General features: G+C 33.2%; 1 protein-coding gene across 2 annotated transcripts in view; it reads right to left on the reverse strand.

Annotated features, from left to right (window-relative positions):
• Jhbp16 (Juvenile hormone binding protein 16) overlaps positions 1–20,038 on the reverse strand; it is a 119,806-nt gene that overhangs the window by 26,266 nt on the left and 73,502 nt on the right. The window contains exons 1-2 of one of the 2 annotated variants that reach the window (XM_085951268.1): positions 13,392–13,524; positions 849–1,047 (exon numbers count right to left, since the gene is read on the reverse strand). The exons of the other annotated variant lie outside the window; for it this stretch is intronic. Coding sequence (XP_085807394.1) covers positions 849–945 — 97 coding nt within the window. The 5' untranslated portion in view covers positions 946–1,047; positions 13,392–13,524. Of the gene's footprint in view, positions 1–848; positions 1,048–13,391; positions 13,525–20,038 lie in introns of those variants that run through there. 2 annotated transcript variants of the gene reach the window in all.

The raw sequence follows: 20,038 nt of genomic DNA on the forward strand, positions 1-20,038 counted from the left end.
TTGAACCTGTATTTGCTGGATTCACGCCAGTATGCTTTCCAATTAAGCTACGGGTATTTTATTAAATCACGACAATTAGTAGTTGTTACATGAAATGCTTGATACTTTAATTTAATATACTAAAACCGATAACCAACATTATAACGCAATTAGATAAACATTTCATGTAATAACTACTAGTTAAAATCTTCGTAATTTAATAAAATGCCCGTAGCTTAATTGGAAAAGCATATTGGCGCGAATCCAGTAGATACAAGTCTAAGTCCCGTTGGGCGTCGTATTTTTTTTTGAAAAAATATTTTTTTCTAGTGTGTACCTATATGCATGAGATGTTTTCAAATTATGTATATTTATGGATTACTAGCTGAGCCAGCTGGCTCCCGCCAGTCTGTCTCGCTAGGTCTTGCAGACAGCTTTTAGTCATAATGACATGGTATTGGATTTTAATAAAATTGTGAAGTTATAGTTATAAATCATGTTACAGTCTCAAATCTCGTGAGCTATTCATTGAAAATAAAAAAAATGGTTTATTTAATTATTACCACGTGCAAGTCGGTTATAACTAAAATTTTGAGAGAACTTGACGTCGGGTAGTAATTAAGGGATGTGTAACATTGATTTAAAAATTAAAAAGGCGCTTGTCTACAATTACATAAAAAACCCAAATTAATGAACTAGTAAAACTTTTTTGTAATTTGTTTATCATACTTTCCGAAAATTCTTCGCACGCCATTGTTCAACATAATACGAGGAGTCGTAAAAGTCCGATTATTGCAATATGATGAAAGTATAATATATTATGAAGTTTACAAATATTTAATATTAACAACTATGCATTTCATACTTACTGATGTCCTCATACTGCGCTCCAACAGAATTAAAAAATAAACAGAAGTTAATTAATATTAAACTAAAACTGACACTTTTCACGTTAGTTAATTTCATTGTTTTGACTTATAACTGTTTTGCACTATCACGATATATTATGTCACTTTTGAATTTTATTATTGTTTCATATTTTTTATTTGTTAATAATAATTACCGTTACTGCCATAGTTCATAATAGACGACGAGTGAAAAAAGTAAAATGAAGATGTACAGATAAAAGTATTAATTATTGCATTCACACCATGCCCCCCACTGCAGGACAAATTAATGAATAGAATTTCGATAGGCTATATTCAATACACTACATTTTGACACATGGTTTTAAATGTGTGAATCCTACGAAAATAAGCCATGTATTATGGACATGCTAATAGTATCAACCACCAACTACCAAAATATTAAACGAGCGCCAATGCATAAAACGACAGCAGTTGTCAGTATTCGACGTATGATGTATTTTTGACAGGTGTTTAAGCTTATCCCGTATTCTTCTGCAGTCGGGATCGGTTGCCAGCTACTCCTTACCCGTTAGGTATTCAGTTTCCATTATTTCTGAGTTCCCTGGCCCCCACATCCTGACAGAAGCTCCCGGATCAGGATATTTGGCGATATCCCATACCGGGTCTAGGACGATGCGGTGCCTGGACAACTGGGCGCCACGCAATTGAATGAAATTCGAAAAAAATAAGTTCTTTTAAAATATATCTTTAATACTCAGTGATTATTTAAATATGCACACGTAAATAATGATTTAATTGTGCATATGTTTAAGTTTCAACGACAAGAGGGTTCTTTTATTTTAATATAAAGTCTAAGGCATATTCATATATTAGTTAAGAGCAAAATGAATTAAAAATACTAAGTAGTAGATATAAACTGTTTATAATTCACCGTCTACTTTCTGTATAAAATCGTAGCGAACGACTATTTATTTCATTCGTCAGTGCAGCGCCCAATTGTCCTGGTTCCCAGTTGCCTTATTTTCTCCAATTCAATTGCTTAGAGCAGTGTGATATTCTACAGCAGCGTTTCCCAAGTGGTATTCCGCGGACCCCTAGGGACTACAATATAATCAAAATTTTCATTCTTCAGAATACGCATAACACGTCATGTATTTATGTACATTAAAATAATGTTAATATTTTTGTGAAATAAAATACCATTTATGGAATAAATACATAAATACGATATGATTGTATTTCTAATTTACTTATCTACCCATTTTTCATTGTATTCCGGTGGTTTTTATTACGTATTTTTGAATTGTTTTATTTAGAAATATTCGATCTTAATGTAATACGGCCATCGGTTTAAGATAAAACAGTTCACGGTGAATTGTGATACAGCCGACTGCATATATACGATTTTCCGAACACGCCGCCGAACACCGAACGAGACACCAACAAATGTCCGGTATTTTTTGGTGCTTTACTCATACATGACTTGAGGCCTTCTATTTCCGATACAACAGCTCAGAATGAATTGTGATATGGCCAACTATATACCCACATACAAATTTGACACGAGAAAAAATATTTGATAGATATCAATGATTGCCAAAATTCTTTCATTTTGAGTTTTCTTTAGTTGCATGTTAGTTCCCATTTCGTGACTAGTGAACAGTTTTACAAATAAAATTTATTGCATATTATGTTATGTATTAAATCGGTTTATTTTGCTGAAATTTAAATCATAAATCTTTTTTTAATAGCCTTGATACCATTATTGCATTGACGTCACTGACTATTATTTATATTTCATTATACTATGAAGGTTACATCTTAAAATAATGGTACGCTATCAATGACAGTACTGGGAAAGGCGTCGTTCGCGGTCCATCGGTGGACCATCAAAAATAATTGTTAGGACAATCTAAATTAAAAGAAATTGTCGAATTTCATTAAGAGCATACTTCAGTGAAACGGCAAATAATTTTCAACTATAGGTGCGACGAAATTTTGGACTCGCTGCCAATCGGAGAGCGAAAGTCGAGCTGTGAACACGTCAATTTATTTTGTAATAGTGTCGGGGGAATTAATTCTTAAATCGTGTAAAGATGACTAAAAAACGTTACCCATTTACTTTAAAAAGAAAACATGTCAATGAATATATTATTATCATTATTACTAATAGAACAATAAACATAACATTAAATGGACGCATGTTGAATTTATATGACAAATTATGTTTTGTTCTGCACGCGTCGTTTGCACAACTTCGCGTCGCGTAGTCACGATCGTTTTAGACCGTGCCCCAGCTGAAGTATAGCCTTAACAACGACATTATTAATGGATAATGCAGTCAATACAGTAGCTAGAAAGTAAATTCGCGCATAGCGACGTTCGCACATGTATAGGTAGACGTCACGCAATTTCCATTATGCGATATCACACATCGGGAATTTATAGCAATATCACCTTTATTTTAATGGCTTTAGAACAGTGTTTCTAGTGTCAATGTTCATTTGAGCGAACCCGTTCGAACTGAACCAATCAGCGGACCCAATAAAAAGGATCGAGAATTTATAGCAATATCACCTTTATTGTAATGGCGTTAGAACAGATTATGCCATTCGGCAGACCCCACAAAAAAGTGAGTGTCATTTTTTTTCCTGATGCTTCATCCATATTACTGTAATTGAGCCTTAATTAAAAAAATAGCACACTTTTTTATCAATGTCAAAATCATTTTAAGATTTCTAAGAAAAGTCCGGAGACCAATTTCGTTGGATTTTAAACATGTTTGACATTTTACTCTCTTAGTTGCCAGAATTCGTCCGTGAATCACTACGTAAATTCGATTTGACATTAATACGCAAAATTTGGACCGAAAAAAACCTGTAGTAGGTTTTAAATATATTTATTGATTAATTTGTTAATTTACATATTACAAAATAAAAGATTTATTAATTATTTTTTAATTTGAATTTATGAAAATTTTAAAGAAAACGTAAAATGTGTATTGTTTTTTATGCAAATCTCCATCAAAATAACACAACACTTCGAGATTATCGAAAGACATTACGATATTTTTAACTATCGCAACTGTTAATACTCGAAATTTTTACTCGTTCGGTAATCGTCTGTTGGTCGGCAGCAGAGCATTGACAAATCGAACGACTTAAAAAATGTTCTACTTAATTCATTCAACAGAAAATTTTAGTGATATACATAACTAACATAACCATAAAATAATAAATGTGATATTAAGATGGAATCCTTTCAAATTATTTTATAATGTTTTATTTAATTGTGAGATTATCTTTGACTTAAAAAAAACACCTTTAAATGTAATTTATCAGTGAATTGACTCGCTAGGTGCCTGGTAGATTGAGCATTCACCTTAAGAAATTATCGTAATTCCTCGACGAGTGAATTTGAAAACTTTAATAATTCAAAATGATCGATACGTCATATCTAAAACATTTTTATTTTATTTATGTGCTTTTTATAAGTACTTTTTTATTAGTAGGAACTAGGGAATCCAATCCCGAGCCAAAATTCCGATCCCGGGATTTCGGGATTACAATTTGAAAACTCGGGATTGGCATTTTTTTTCCATTGTTAATATAAATTTTTATATTTACAAATAACATTGGTAAAATCAGTCAAAAATAAATATACTATTTAAGACATTTATTGTTAATATTGTATACTTACGTTCAATCTTGGAAATACATAAGTTTAATGAAGTAAATAGTATTGTAATATAAATAATAATGTGAATTTAATATGAGATTGCTGTTTCTGATAGTAAAGACTTAATGAATGGGTTAGCGAGATTTAAAATAGTAATGCAAATCATGGTATACTTATGGCCTTTCCGCTTCATAAATCTAATTAGTCAGCCAAATATGAAACTGCCGTAAAACGTATGAGATCATGGTGATATTACTTTGTTAATAGTGCTAAGCATTGTTTTTTCCAATCTTTCTCATTTTTATTAATTTATGTGAACAAATTAAATGAATCGGCAACTTACACATGGGTATAATCAAATTTCATTCAAACTCAGTTTATTTCTAATGTAGTTATTTGTTATTAAGGGCGGACGTGCTCAGCGTGGGTCAAAATGGAGATTTTTTTCTATTTTCAAAGCATGATCCTGGACATACCTTAAACGTTGTAGATAATCTATTTATATAATTTTGAAGCCTTATTATATTTTATATTTATTTTAAACATTTGATGACTGCATAAAGTATTTTTATTACATAAAATAGTATTCTTTTAAACCTCTCGCTCTAATGTTTTAGAATATAGTGATATTTCAGTACATAAATGTTTACATTTATTAATTTTTAAACGCATTTATAAAACCATCAGTATAATTTATATCGACATTATTATAGTGAAATATTTACGATAAAAAATTATATTGATAATCTCTGTGATCCCAAATTTGACAAGAATTAGGCATTTCATTATTAAAAAAATGGGCAAGATTAACACATTCGAAGATAATTCTAAAGATACTAATTATAAGCTATGTCTTTGACCATTCAAATGTGATAAACATCTTATGAATAATGATTGCTTTATAATAATTATTGACATAAGAATAAGGTAGTGTTGTTTTGAAATACGGCATTTCTTTTGGCATTCCCCAGTGGTTAAGCTACAACATACGGCCGTAGCCATAAATTGACAAACTATAATTAAATTAGGGAGTAAAATGATGTTAACGCGCGTGTTTGAACATGTACCGTTTAAAAAAAAATCGGTTAGGAAAATAAGACTTCAAAATTATATAAATAGATTATCTACAACGTTTAAGGTATGTCCAGGATCATGCTTTGAAAATAGAACAAAAGCTCCATTTTGACCTGCGCTGAGCATATCCCTCATTAAAAGTATTTTTTCTGTTATATTTTCGTTTTTATTTTATTTTCCATAAAAATTGATAAAAAAAATCAATCCCGAAAGATTCGGGATAATATTTATCAATCCCGGGATTCATAGGTATCGAAAATAGCTCGGGATCCCGGGATTGGAATCCCTAGTAGGTACATTGTAATTATTAATGAATATTTTTATGATTAAAATGTAGTGTGATAAGGTTCTTTCGAAGATGACAAAACGATTTTTATAAAATAATGTTTTAACGTATCGTGTGGCTAATTTTAAAAACATTGATTTTCATACAAAACATAAATGAATGTACTCGTAAGTTGTATTCGTTTTCATATAGGTAGGTATATCGATTCCAGTTTTAGTACTGTTACCGCATCAAAGCTCGAATTGATAATATATACTTATACTTAATCACGTTATAAGCATTTTTATTTAAATCATTATTTGTCACCTTTTAAAGAACTTATCAAACTATGTACCTACATTTTAATGTTAACGATATTCACAAAATACGATTTGTACACACATTTTAACTAGTTTTCTTTCTTTAATTTGTAAGTACGAGTATATATATTTTATTTTTAAATAAGTATGTCTCGATTATTTAAAATAAAAGTTATTGGTTAAATGACAGTCACACGATGGCTGCGCGGCTTAAGCGTCGGTCTATAGCGTCGTGGGTCCCAGGTTCGAATCCTGGGTCTGGCGAGTACGCATGTTGTTTTTCAATTTGTGTATGAGTCAGAGTATGGACCTTATAGGTTGAGCAAGTGGCTGACATCCATTTCTCGTAAAAACAAAAATCCTCTGAGGATCGGACACGGTCGGAAAAAAAATGTATGGAATCACAGGTTTTACGAAAAATAACATACATATCTACTAGCACACTTTATAATATTATAATACGAGTATAAATGATGATTTATTTAAAATAATGCCAATGTTGAATCCAATAATTGTCCAGTGCTCAATTTAATCTGATTTAAGGGTGGTTTCGTTTTTCCAAATTAGTGGCAGATACTTTTACTGCGATATATTGTTTGTAACGTACCTACAATCTTTGCAATGAGGATTTCACATCGTGTTGTATTGTGAAACAGAATGGCTCATTAGAAGTATCCTCAATGGACGTTTCAACAAGTTGTCATATATTATTATGATAATGTATTTTGTGTTTATGTAATTTTATTTTTAAAAGGGCCCTCATGAACACCTGGCACTTGCACAATGTTTTCACTTGCCACTCATCGTCCACTCTAGGATTCTTTTTGACTCTATCCATCCACTTAAGTTTGAGCATGCCAATCGACTTTCGACCTCTGATCAACATCTTGTAATTTTTATACAACTGGAGAATATATAATAATTGCCATAGTTTAACTTTGTAGACTAGAGTTACCATGGCCCCCACATCCTGACGCGTGCCCCCAGGCCAGGTTTTTTTGGCGGGGCCTCACTACCTATCGGTAAGCTTAAAGGCAATCAGACGCCCTACAGTGACGTTTTCCAGATCGTGTTTGAAGTCAAATAAAATTCAATGTATTTTTTAGCGATTTTTTAACACATCAAATTATGGAGTTGTCGAATATCAACACGCATCAACCAAAAATTGCTTCGCACAACCATATATTTTAAAAAGGTAATAAATTTTGATGTAAACGCCTATAATAACTTTTATATAATTAAGTGCCTTTCTCTCCCTGGCACCTTAAATTAGAGTAAATTCTTTAAACTCAGTCAGAGCTCACTTTGAGAGTAGCAACCTCAGTCTTGGGTAATTTCTCCCAGGGCATTCCCAGGCAAAATTGAAATAGATGCTTCACATCGCCACTTTAGGGTCCTGTCATACGCTCGATTGAGACCAAGTGTGGTGCGTGGCGGGTTTTGGTTTGGAGGGATTAACTTCAATGTACGAAAGCTCACGGTGAACAATGAGGTTACAAGTAAGTTGTACGTATGCAGTTCATCGTGGGACACTTATTCGTGCGCCGCAGTACGTGATACATGAGTTCGTATAACATTTTATCAAATGACGAGTTCTTCGTTGAAATTTTCACCGTGGAATACGTTTGTACGTATCTTATAAAATGCGGCGATAGTTTGCAAATAGTACTGTTCCAATTAGATTAACCCTAACCTAACCTAACCTAACCTAGTAAAGACATCTCGTAAATTCGCCACATGTTGTAGCATACGTACAAATATACTCCACGGCAGGGCTCGAAATGGACCGGAACGCACCGGAGCGCCGTTTCTTTTCGTGAAATCGGTAAAGTTATCGCTCCGTCTCGTGGAATAAATAATTTGACCATCTGAGATAGATAGGCCATATAACAAAAATCTAACAAACTTATTTTTATGAAATACACATAAAATTTGATAAGTATGTTAATATCTTCAGACAATTTCCGAGCGCTCCGGTTCGTAAACTTTTCCATTTCGAGCGCTGCTCCACGGTGAAATATTCAACGAAGAACACGTCATTTGATTAAATGTTACACAAACTCATGTTTCACGTACTGCGGCGCACGAATAAGTGTCCTGCGGTGAACTGTTTACGTACAAATTTCCGGATACGGAACTATGATACGGCGAAATGTAATACTTACACGTGTCAGTCAAGAACTACGTGCCGTGAAGAGTGGCATGATCCAGGATCTAGATCTAGGCCTCCATTAAATCGAAGATGAATAGAAAATATTATCGTGGACCCTGGCATTTTTTTGAAAATTTTGAGAAGAGAACTTTTGGGTTGCGAACGTCTGGCTTTGTCTGATTTGCGATCTCGTAAGCCGGCGTTTGTAGCATTGATTGAAATTTTAACACACAGGTGTTACATGCATTTTTAAATTAATTAAGTAAGTAGGAATGCTTTCGACGTGAAGTTTCTCAATCTATTCACATAAACAATAATATAATTTCATGGCTGTCGTATTTTTACCTTGCAAGATTTTGTGCAATTCCTCGATCGGTTTTTATCTATGACATTTTATTTCATATGAGTAGAAGGCGTTCTCTATATTATTTTAATATACATGTGAAATCTCTCTATTTTTCTACATTCAAGGCTAATAATTTATGAATTCTAATCAATTAGTAATCATAGATATTCACAGATATCTATATACAGGTCAAAAATACATATAATATTATTAAGGGTAGTATTAAATCAGTGATGCGCAGGTGGTGATTCTTAAGTTGTGATCAAATTGAGATGAATGTCACGCTGTCACGGCGATAAATTTAGTCTATGGTTTCGTCATTTTGCAGAATATTTTGAACAATCCTACCTCTCTAAATTCAATTATTAGAGAGTGCCAACTCTGATGTATTAGTATTTTGGGTACTGTTCGGTTATCAGGAATACAGCGGAAAACACATTTTGAAAATACCCGATATACTGGATTATTTAATAGTTTTTGGTTAGTTTAGGTTGGGTTAGGTTAGGTTTAGTTAGGTTAACCTAACGAATAATCCAGTTTATCGGCTATTTTCAAAATGTATTTTCCGCTGTATTCCTGATAACCGAACAGTACCGTATTTTGAATTATTATTAATAATTATTCATGCTAATTTCAATTAATTTTCTTTTTTTTAATAACAGTTTCCACGTGTGCGTACGTTAAAATTATTTGCTATATTATATACATAGATAATATTTTGTACAGAACCCAACCTGCAGACCATAGATAACTGATAATATTCTTATAGAAAATACATAGTGCCAACCACTAAAAACAAAAAACGTGATTTTGACATGATTCGAAAAAGTGTAGACGTCTAGCAAATGATAAAAACGTTCAAAGCGTCATACAGGTGTCGATGTAGTGCGGCTTAACGTGAGGTGACCTCATTGTTGTTCTGGTGATTTCGGCAGATTTTGCTAACTGACAATGTTCGTTTAAAGGCTTATACTACGGGACGGGAGCATCAGTCTGATAACATTTTAAACACCAATAAAAACGACATTAGATATTTTTTCCCGTATCGGCAGCTTACTGTGACGTCACGTGATGATAGGTGACATGCACCTCAATTTGACCAGAACTTTAGTGTATTTTTCGGTGGTAAAAGAAAATGGTTCTATTTTTGGAAAATTCCAATTTTACTTCAATTTCTATTGTTTTTTTTTTAAATTAGCATACAATGATAATAATACGTACTAAAATGGACTATGACTAAAACTTATTTGAATAGTGTCCTTGGGATTTGGACAATTTACTAGGAACTTTGAAATTTTACAACACTACGTCAGTTAACGCATGCGTACAAAATATTTATGAAACTGATTTCAATAGATAAAAAGAACTTTTTATATGCAACGTTTTTAAATTTTCTGTTGAATCATATAAACTTGACTTGATTAGCTTAAACGATCAAAAAAATTTGTACTTGATAGAAATAATACTAAAATGTCATTTTGACATTCATATTGATTTCCACAGTAACGCACGTATATATTAATAATTTAGTTGCTAGGACCCTAGACCCCTAGCAACCAATAATAGTGGATTGGATTACGGATTTCTTCCGAAATAACTTCATACAAAATAGAATTAACTGAAAATTAATTAAATTCTACTTAAAGATGGCTAAGAGTATTAAAAAATGCATCGGCATCGTGTTCTGATTTATATTCTAAAAGTTTCAAATGTCTAGTTAGTCGGGAAGTTAGTTAAAAATCGATTGCAATATTTGTAACGGACAAAGAACCACCGGACAAATAAGAATACGAGCTAAGAAAAACATTGTAAAAATAGTTATCACAAACACTCATATAAAATACTTGCAATCAAATGTAAGTTTTCATTATTTCCAATATTACCATAGAAAATTCCTTAGAAAAAAGTAGTCAAACATAAATATATTATAACTTTGAATGTAGGCACCACTAGCGAAGGGTGGAGGTAGGCTGTTGAGATCCGACATAAATAGTGCACACTAAACTTTGTCAGTCATACGCTGTTAAACATAAAGTCAGTGGTAAATATTTTTAGTTAATTAAGTAGAAAAGATGGTTCTGTGTGTTGTCTTAAAATGTGGTAGCCGTACTGATAAGCAAGAAGATGGTATTACGTTTCATAGGTAAGTTGATACATGTTCGTGATAATTTATCTGTATTTTATTATATATTTTATTATCAGTGATTTAGTGTTTCTTTAAAATAACTTAAATTATGGATATCTTTATCTAATGGTTGCATTTTGACCGCTTAAAAATACTATATAACGTAAAAAAATGAAAATTATATTTTAATTCTGAGCGTCTAGTGCGAGAACATTGGGCGAGCACTAGCGAAATGGTCTATGGTCTTGAACATTTGTAGACGAATGCGTTCGCTCGCCCACAAACCAAACGCAAGGCACGCGGCTTCATTTAGCAATGCAACGGGTGGCGTCTAGATGTATCTATAGTCTAAGGTCATACGTGTTTGTTTTCATTGAACTAAGCTACAATATGCAGATGCCAGATAGTGTTGGTTAGTTTAAAGAAAAGTAATTGAACCCTGTGTAAGCCAAGCCATAATAATAGATAATACTCGTATAATTGTATATCTATAAAATATATAATTATATCATTAAATCATACATGGTTTTAGATATTTTATAGATAGAAGAACATTATTTTTTTTATCTCTTATGGTTTAGTTTCAGTAGGGCTTAATGAATTTAAGAAACGAACCAAAACCATAATATGTAATAATCTGTATTCTTAATTCAACGACAACAAATTAGTATGACTGAAAAAGTATGCACTATTTTTGTTGGATTACCCATAGCATACCTAAACTATAATGGTTTGGTTTAGGCAGGGTTTAATTGATTTTTGAAAACTAATTAAAACTTGCTTTTCCCTCCACCACCGCCCACGTCTCCACACCTGTTATGCAGGCGTATACCGTGGCGTAACGAACGATAGGCACTGTTCAAATTTGTGCCGAAAGTATCCCAGAAGCAACTTCCCAAGACCTTGGTTGGCGTGCACTAGAGTGTGCGTGATCCCTACTTCCATAATATATTGTATTACGGTCAATTCTCGATGAGAAAAGACATTCTCACTCGCCGTATAATGCCGCAAACTTTTTAAAAGCTGAGAAATTTTCCCTCGTAGATACCAAGTCGCAATGGCCGACCGGCCCAACTGAGGGTCGGACCGAGTTGAGAAGCTCTTCCCTTTCAACTGACATATGGGGACACTGCCAGAGGATGTGATCGGCATCCTGCAATTCGCCACATAAGCAATTCGGAGATTCTATTAGGCCAAGCTGGCAGAGCTTGGAGGCAAAACCAAAGAGCCAAAAAGTCCGGTTAAGAACTGAGAACTAATTAAAACTGTCTTCAAAATATAGTTTTAGTTCAATTTAAACAAATACGCATGATTGACAGAGTTTAATGTGCAATATTTATGTCGGATCTTAACGGCCTACCTCCACCCTCCGCCACTAGTAGGCACAGTATCTAAAAATTACATAGAGAACATGTGTCGGATATTGTCCCATGAAGCAAACCTTTTCATTAGATTGTAAAATGGTCCAAAATTTATTATAGTGTTTGTGATTTTCAGGGTGTAATGATTAGATTCTCTTGTGAATGTAACTCTGCAACTGCAACGAGCCCGAAACACTGAGGAAAGAAGAAGGTATAACATACGGTTACAACCCAAAAATCTATTACGAAAAACAATATTAATTGAAAAACTTAATAGTTACAACTACTTTAGATAAATACGCCTATTTTTAACACTTTAAATTTTCGACTATTAGTTTCGTATGTAGGTACTTAATTTGTCAAATAGGTAAAACTGTTATGATAATTATAAATAATAACAAGATAAAAAGAACTTTTTATATACAACGTTTTTAAATTTTCTGTTGAGTTATTTTGCTCAATATACTCACACTTGTACTTGATATGAAGTAAATAAAAGACAAACAAACACACAAATATAGAATACTGAAATGTCATTTTGACATTTCATTTTGATTTCCATAGTAACGCACGTATATATTAATAATTTAGTTGCTAGGACCACCCCCTTAGCAACCAATAATAGTCTTTTACTTTTTACGGATTTCTTCCGAAATAACTTTTCATACAAAACAGAATTAACTGAAAACGAATTCAATTCTGCTTAAAGATGGCTAAAAGTATTAAAATAATGCATTGGCATCGTGTTCTGATATATTCTAAAAGTTTCAAATATCTAGTTAGTCCGGAAGTTAGTTAAAAATCGATTGCAAGATTTGTACTGGACAAACAACCACCGGATAAACAAGAATACGAGCTAATAAAAACGTTGTAATAAAATAATATTATTATTATAATACGATTTGATTAATTATTTGTTTAATTAAATAAAACAGAGTTTTATATTAGTTACCTACCTATTTCACTTTATTAATTAAATTTTGAAGAGGACGAAACCGTTTTAAACAAATTTTAATTAAGAAATTGGAATAATTACAATAAAATTGCGTTTTATTTAATCAAATTTAATCAAATACAATATAATACAATGCAGTTCCACCATGAATTGACTCACAGTTAACAATATACAAGATATTATAATATTATTAATTATAAACTATATTTTTTACTAATTGACCGATTATATAATATAAACTGTACTAAAACAATTTTATTAACTGACCGATTGTAATAAAATAAATTATTGTCTGTGAATATTTGCACTCGCGAAAGCGCGCGACCGGGTTTTTAAAAAACGTTCGAATGCAATATGGCGCCGACCAGACACAACAGCTGATTATGACAGAGCGTTACAGACTAACTAAAATGCGCACTGCAAACAGAGGTTTTTTAACAAGACCAAGTACTTACCCACCTACGGCGATGCGGTTACAAGTCGGCTATAATATCCTCAGGTTAATTTTTGGCGAGGTCGTTTATGATAATACACATTTTTTTTATCTTACTGATCGTATATCATATTGTTGCATTGCCATGGATAACGGGTGGAGCGTGCCGAATTTACAGAAAATCATTATGTAATATTTATTATAAAGGCTATGGACACCAATGCCAACAAAGTAACATGCTTGCGGCTAGACCATATTGATACATTATGCCAAATTTGTTAAATTGCACAATTAATAGTGACATTTTAAAATTCACTGATAAATGCATTCCTTGATTTTGATATTAAACTAAAATAATTACAAGATAAAAATAACTTTTTATATACAACGTTTTTAAATTTTCTGTTGAATCATATAAACTTGACTTGACTAGCTTAAACGATTAAAACAAATTGTACTTGATAGAAATACATACTGAATAAATATAGAATACTGAAATGTCAGTATGACAATAAATTTCATAATGTATTCTATAGTAACGCACGTATATATTAATAATTTAGTTGCTAGGACCCCAGACCTAGTAACCAATTATAGTGTTTTACTTTTTACGGATTTCTTCTGAAATAACTTTTCATACAAAACAGAATTAACTGAAAATGAATTCAATTCTACTTAAAGATGGCTAAAAGTATTAAAAGAATGCAGTGGCATCGTGTTCTGATATATTCTAAAAATTTCAAATGTCTAGCTAGTCGGGAAGTTAGTTAAAAATCGATTGCAAGATTTGTACTGGATAAACAACCACCAGACAAACAAGAACACGACCTAATAAAAACGTTGTAAAAATACTTCACGTTAAACCTCCTTCTCTCTATTACCAAATTTGTTTAAGTTGTAACTTTTGAAAATTCTCACGGAGCTCTGAAAACACCACGCAGAACCCAGTTGGGAATCGCTGCTCTATACACTGCTAGACGAAGGCCTATCCTTACTATCTCTACACTTTTTGGTCCTTTGGCTTTCGTTATAAGACTCATGCACTATATTTTATTATCTGATTGATATTTATAGCTGGCTCTTGGTCACGCTTTAGATATTTTAACATATTTTTAATAAACCATTTCTTTTATTCAACGAATAATTCACAAGATTTTCAGTATGTAACATTCCATATATTGAATATACATAACTTGAAAACATATCAGATATATTATACCCACTATAAAAAATTATATTTAAAAAAAAATACAATGCTCGACGGGTTTGAACCCGTATCGCGCCAACTGTGCATTAACCAATTATGCTACGAGCCTCCTATTGCGACAATTTAAACTAGTAGGTCATACATGAAATGCTTATCAAATTGTATTATTACGGGTTCAAATCCCGTCGAGCATCGTATTTTTTTCAAATATATTTTTTTCTAATGGGTATATATATATATATATGAAGTGTTTTCAAGTTATGTATTTTAACATAATATCTTGGGTTTCACTGGATGTTGCGATTTGTCCCGTAATGATTTGTCCTTAGGGCGATTTAACCTGCCTATCTTCACACTTTGAATTATAGCACTCGATGGAGGTCAATCAGGTGTTACATAATACCTGTATAGTCTACGGAGTCGAAGCCAGGATGTTAAAGGAACGGACAATATGACAACCTGAGGCTTTCGGGATGTTGCTGTAGTGGCTAAGCTAAAAGGTTTTCGTGTCCGGAAATTTGTACGTATGCAGTTCGCCGTATCACACTTCACTGTGAAATGTTGTATAGAAATATATGATCGTATATTAAAGACCGTCCAACCTCTTTAGGTCGTATAGTACTGAAATACAATGTCTAAATAAAACACGATTCTTGTCGGTTTACAGGAAGCCAGCGGCAAACAAATTTTGAAAATTGCCGATACATTTTATTTGTTCGGTTAGGTTAGGTTTTTGTTCTTGAATTCATGAATTTTGCCAAAATCGGCTATGAAAATAATTAGTGTAGTTCCCGTTTGGCTTCCTGTAAACTGACTTGCACCTAAAATACCGTATAAAAACTATCGAAATACAAGGGCAAGACTGTAGAAAATAGGTGTGTAATTGAATTAGAAATACATAATAACGTGTAACTTTTGTATCTCGATGCTATAGAGACAAACGTAAGTATAGTATACAGTCATCTCTTTCCGATAAGAAAACTCACGGAGAACTGTGCTTCGGTAAAGCTGCTTAATTCTGTCATATTTTCCGCATTTGGAAGTATGATTTACTACAACTAAATCATATGGGAAGGTAGAGGACAGTATAAATACGTGAAGTAGATGAAGATTCACGGCTACGCAACTTAGATAAGTGGCACAATATCAAAGGCGTTGACGATCTGATATGGCGTCCAGGATAGAGAGATGTACTATCAGCTGGTTGTCAACCTTCGATAGAAGACGGCACCAAAATAAGAACCAATTATTATTACTAAGTTATACTTCTATCATAAGTGGAGGCCAGATAATTTTTTTTAAAATTATTTATTAGTCTCAGTAACCTTATTGTTAACTTATTTATCATCTATAAAGACTCCTTCTATCAGCTAGACCAGTGGTGGTGACCCTATGGCACGCGAGATGATTTTGCATGGCACGCGAATGTTTAATTTGAACAGAAAAATATACCCATAATAATTAAATGACAGATCGCATTGTACAACAAATAGCAGGTAAATACTCTTCAAGAAAAAGCATTACGTATAATGTAAATATATAATTGCATATGTCGGTCTTTAAGCTTTATGCTTCACATAATATTATCGCACTAACCTCATCAGGCGGCGGGAGAAACCGCGCTGCGAACCCTTGATTTCGACCGATTTACAAAACTTGAGACCACTGTAGCGAAAGAATGCCTTATCTGATCGGAGCAATTTTTACGCCAATTTGCGCGTAATTAACTAAGTAATACAGTAACAAACAATTTCATTTCTGTCCACGAACATAGTTGTACCAAATAAGAAACAAAAACTTGGTGGAGCTTGTAGTAGTAAATTAGTGACAGTTTCAAAATTGCTATGTTCTGTGAGTACCTAATATCTAGAATATCTTAATTTTTAATAGAATTCTTAAAAACTGTTTTTTCTCCATATAAACTGCTCAGCACTACACAACATTTGGGAAATTTTGGCACGCGTACGTAAAAAGGTTCGTCAACCCTGAGCTAGATGGAGGCAGCGTTAACACATTTGCTTTAAACCAAAATTGCGAAATGAGATAAATCGTTTGAGAACAATCTACAATCCATTAATGTCAATGCCATTATTTAACAAAAAAAAAAATCACTTTATGAGTTTTAACTATGTTATTTTAAAACGATAATAATCAAACAGTCGAGTTAACATTCGGTTAATGATATATGCGGAAATGTTATTTTTTCTTTACTTGTATCTGGTGGACTTGAATCTTCTTTGAATGATTGTTTCATCTTTGTATTAGTTGAAGTCCAGCCTTATGGTAAACAGGGCTCGAAAGATTTTTTAAAGACTTCTCTATTTGAGATTACGATGTCATCAGAGTACTATATAATTTCACCGTGAGGGTGGCAGCTATGCCTCGCCTTTCGTAGTATAATTTCGAACAAGATGATGAAGATAAACGGGGCAAGGATGCACTCCTATCTCGCTCCAGTCATGACCGCGAATATTCTGTGACGATATCACCAATTCTGACACAATTATCGTCGAACTACAGTAACTAACTTACAACTCAAACATAATAATATATAATTTACTTTCATAATTGTTACTTGCGCACCAGTTATTTGTATATTTAATATCGTTTACTAAGCAGGCGTTTGCTACCATTGGCTGTTAATCGAAATATAAATTATTTTGCTTGGCTTTTTATCAATATTTCGCTCAAATCATATCCGTGGCCTAAAATTAACATACAATAAAATACACAAAACACGTCATTGAAAAGGCTCTAAAACCTTCTTGTAACTAGCTCTATAGAATATCCAATATGGCGACTAAAATGGCTTCCGTGTAACAATGATATTGTGATTATTTTAGTATTATGTGAGTTGAGCGTCTTATTCATGCCCCCCACAAGGGAGGGGGGCTGACAGGGCTCTAGCCTGGAGGTCCGGGCTTAGGTTGGGGGCCCGGCGTGGCCAGTTTAATGAGATATACATACACCACAAATTTGCTTTAATAGTAAAAAAAGTCGACTGCGGCGCTATTATACTCGTAATATATAAAGAATATTTATATAATGTGTGATGCAATTTGATGTGATATAATTAAATGATAATTCTTGTGTAGAATTTTATTTTTTAATTATTAATTATTTTTAGTGTGTTTCCTGACTATAAAAGTGGCTATTATCCAATATATCGAAGGGTTGTATCTTACTTACGAAGGGGGTCGTGACTAGTGCTTCATAATAATAATATGATGCTGAGTGTCGACAACTCAATATAGCAACTTTATTTATTTAAAAATACACGAAACACCCTTAATTTGCCCTAGGATTCCGCGGAATACCATTTGGGCGACACTATAAATAAAACATACTGCCCTTTATCTTAACGATATGTAGAGGGGGGGCCACCAAACATCCTGGTCTGGGGGCCCGCTGCCGGATGTGGGGGCCATGGTCTTATTATAATATTATAATATTTTTAGGGATGCTGAATTAGAAAATGGCATGTCCTAAATGTTGTTAGAAGACCATCGAGTTTGCGCAGCACATCTGGGAGCTCTGAATGGATCCTTACCTACACTCTTTTTTGCCATATACCAACATTGAAACCAGACTTATTCGTATACTGGGGATTTTTAGTTCATGCGCATCTATTCTATATACAAGACTGCTTTCGGCCGCTACGATAGCTATCTAGGGTAGGTTCGAAGTATTACCACATGTGTTACAACAAGTGCTAATAATTCGATACAAACTTACCCTAGATAGCCGCCGAAGCAGTCTTGTGTATAGAATTGATGCGATGGAATACTTCATATAGTTTCAGCCTATTGATGGAGTCATAGGTCGCTTTGAAGTCAACAAAAAAGTTGTTGGCGGCGCTCTTCAGTGAACTGTAATTGGGGTGGATTCTGGATGCTGTAGACTGATGGTGGTTTGTCACTCTCACGGTTACACGTCTTGTTTATTATAATGAATGATGATGATATGTTTAGGGTGGATGAGAGACGCGACGTTTGCTCAAACTATAAAAAATTTAGTACAACGAAGGTCGAACAGATACGTGATGGATAAGTCACCATGTAGTAAGTGTTAACGGGGCTTCGGTCGTATCGTATCAGATCACGGCGCGATGGAGGTCGAAAAGGTAAAGTGCCTGGTTGACGACAAATTATAGTGATACGTAGGTAGGTAGTACATATTGGATCGGATTAGGATAAAAATTGGCCCAAACAGTTGTTAATAATATTATGTTGAAATAGTCGTAATATATATGTACATACCTATAAATAATATTTATTTTGACGGAACTAACCCAACAGTGTGCGACCACAGTAATTCACTTTCTTTGCAATGTTTTGTATCATATAAATACTGCGTCTCATGGCGCAATTGCATAAAATCATCGATGCATCGCGGTTTGCAACAAGTGAAGTAAGTATGCATAATTTCACGCAAAGATTCCGGTGGTGATTCCAAAATGATATATGTACAATGTTTTTCATTTCAAATACTGTATTGTGTTTTAAGAAATAATAATCCTTGATGAAAATTGAATTTAAATTCTTGTTAATGAGAGTTTTATAGTTCTGGTAATTAAAACCTTATCACTGTCAGCCAATTTTTACTAGGTGGACACTTATAGGCCAGCTATTTTCGAAATAAAATAAATCCTTTAAAAAAATGAAATAGGAACGGAATGATAAATATTTGTGAAAACTTAGCAACACAACATGTTTATCGAGTTTATCGTGAATATTGTCACACTAAAATGATAAATATTGCTTAGAAAATATACACAGAATGTTTATTCAGAAGTTATGACGTTTACAAGAACCCGCGAGTTAATTCGTCCGTGGCACGGATCAGGTTAGCACCGACGTAAATAATTATCTTATGTTCATTGTCGTGAAGTTTAATAATGCAAATCTTTTACGGATTATTAAATATTATTAATTAGAAAATAGTATTATGGGATTACATGTATTTGACAATCTGCCACAAAACATAATAAAATACAATGCAAATTAAATCATAAACAGTATGTAATTATAAATTTATCACCCACGGAGGCCGCGCGGTTTAAGCGTTGGACTATAACGCCGTGGGTCCCAGGTTCGAATCCTGGGTCGGCAAGTACATATATTGTTTTTTTTTTTTTTAAATTTGTGTGTAAATCAGGGTGTGGACCTAATAGGTTGAACAAGTGGCTGACATCCATTTCTCGTAAAAAACAAAATCTGATAATACAAACCTCTACTCTGTGGAGGCCCATATATGATCCTATTAGGATCGGAC

Source organism: Rhyacophila brunnea, unplaced genomic scaffold, assembly GCF_057557595.1.
Source record: "Rhyacophila brunnea isolate RB1 unplaced genomic scaffold, BYU_Rbru_1.0 scaffold_24, whole genome shotgun sequence".
NCBI lineage: Eukaryota > Metazoa > Arthropoda > Insecta > Trichoptera > Rhyacophilidae > Rhyacophila > Rhyacophila brunnea.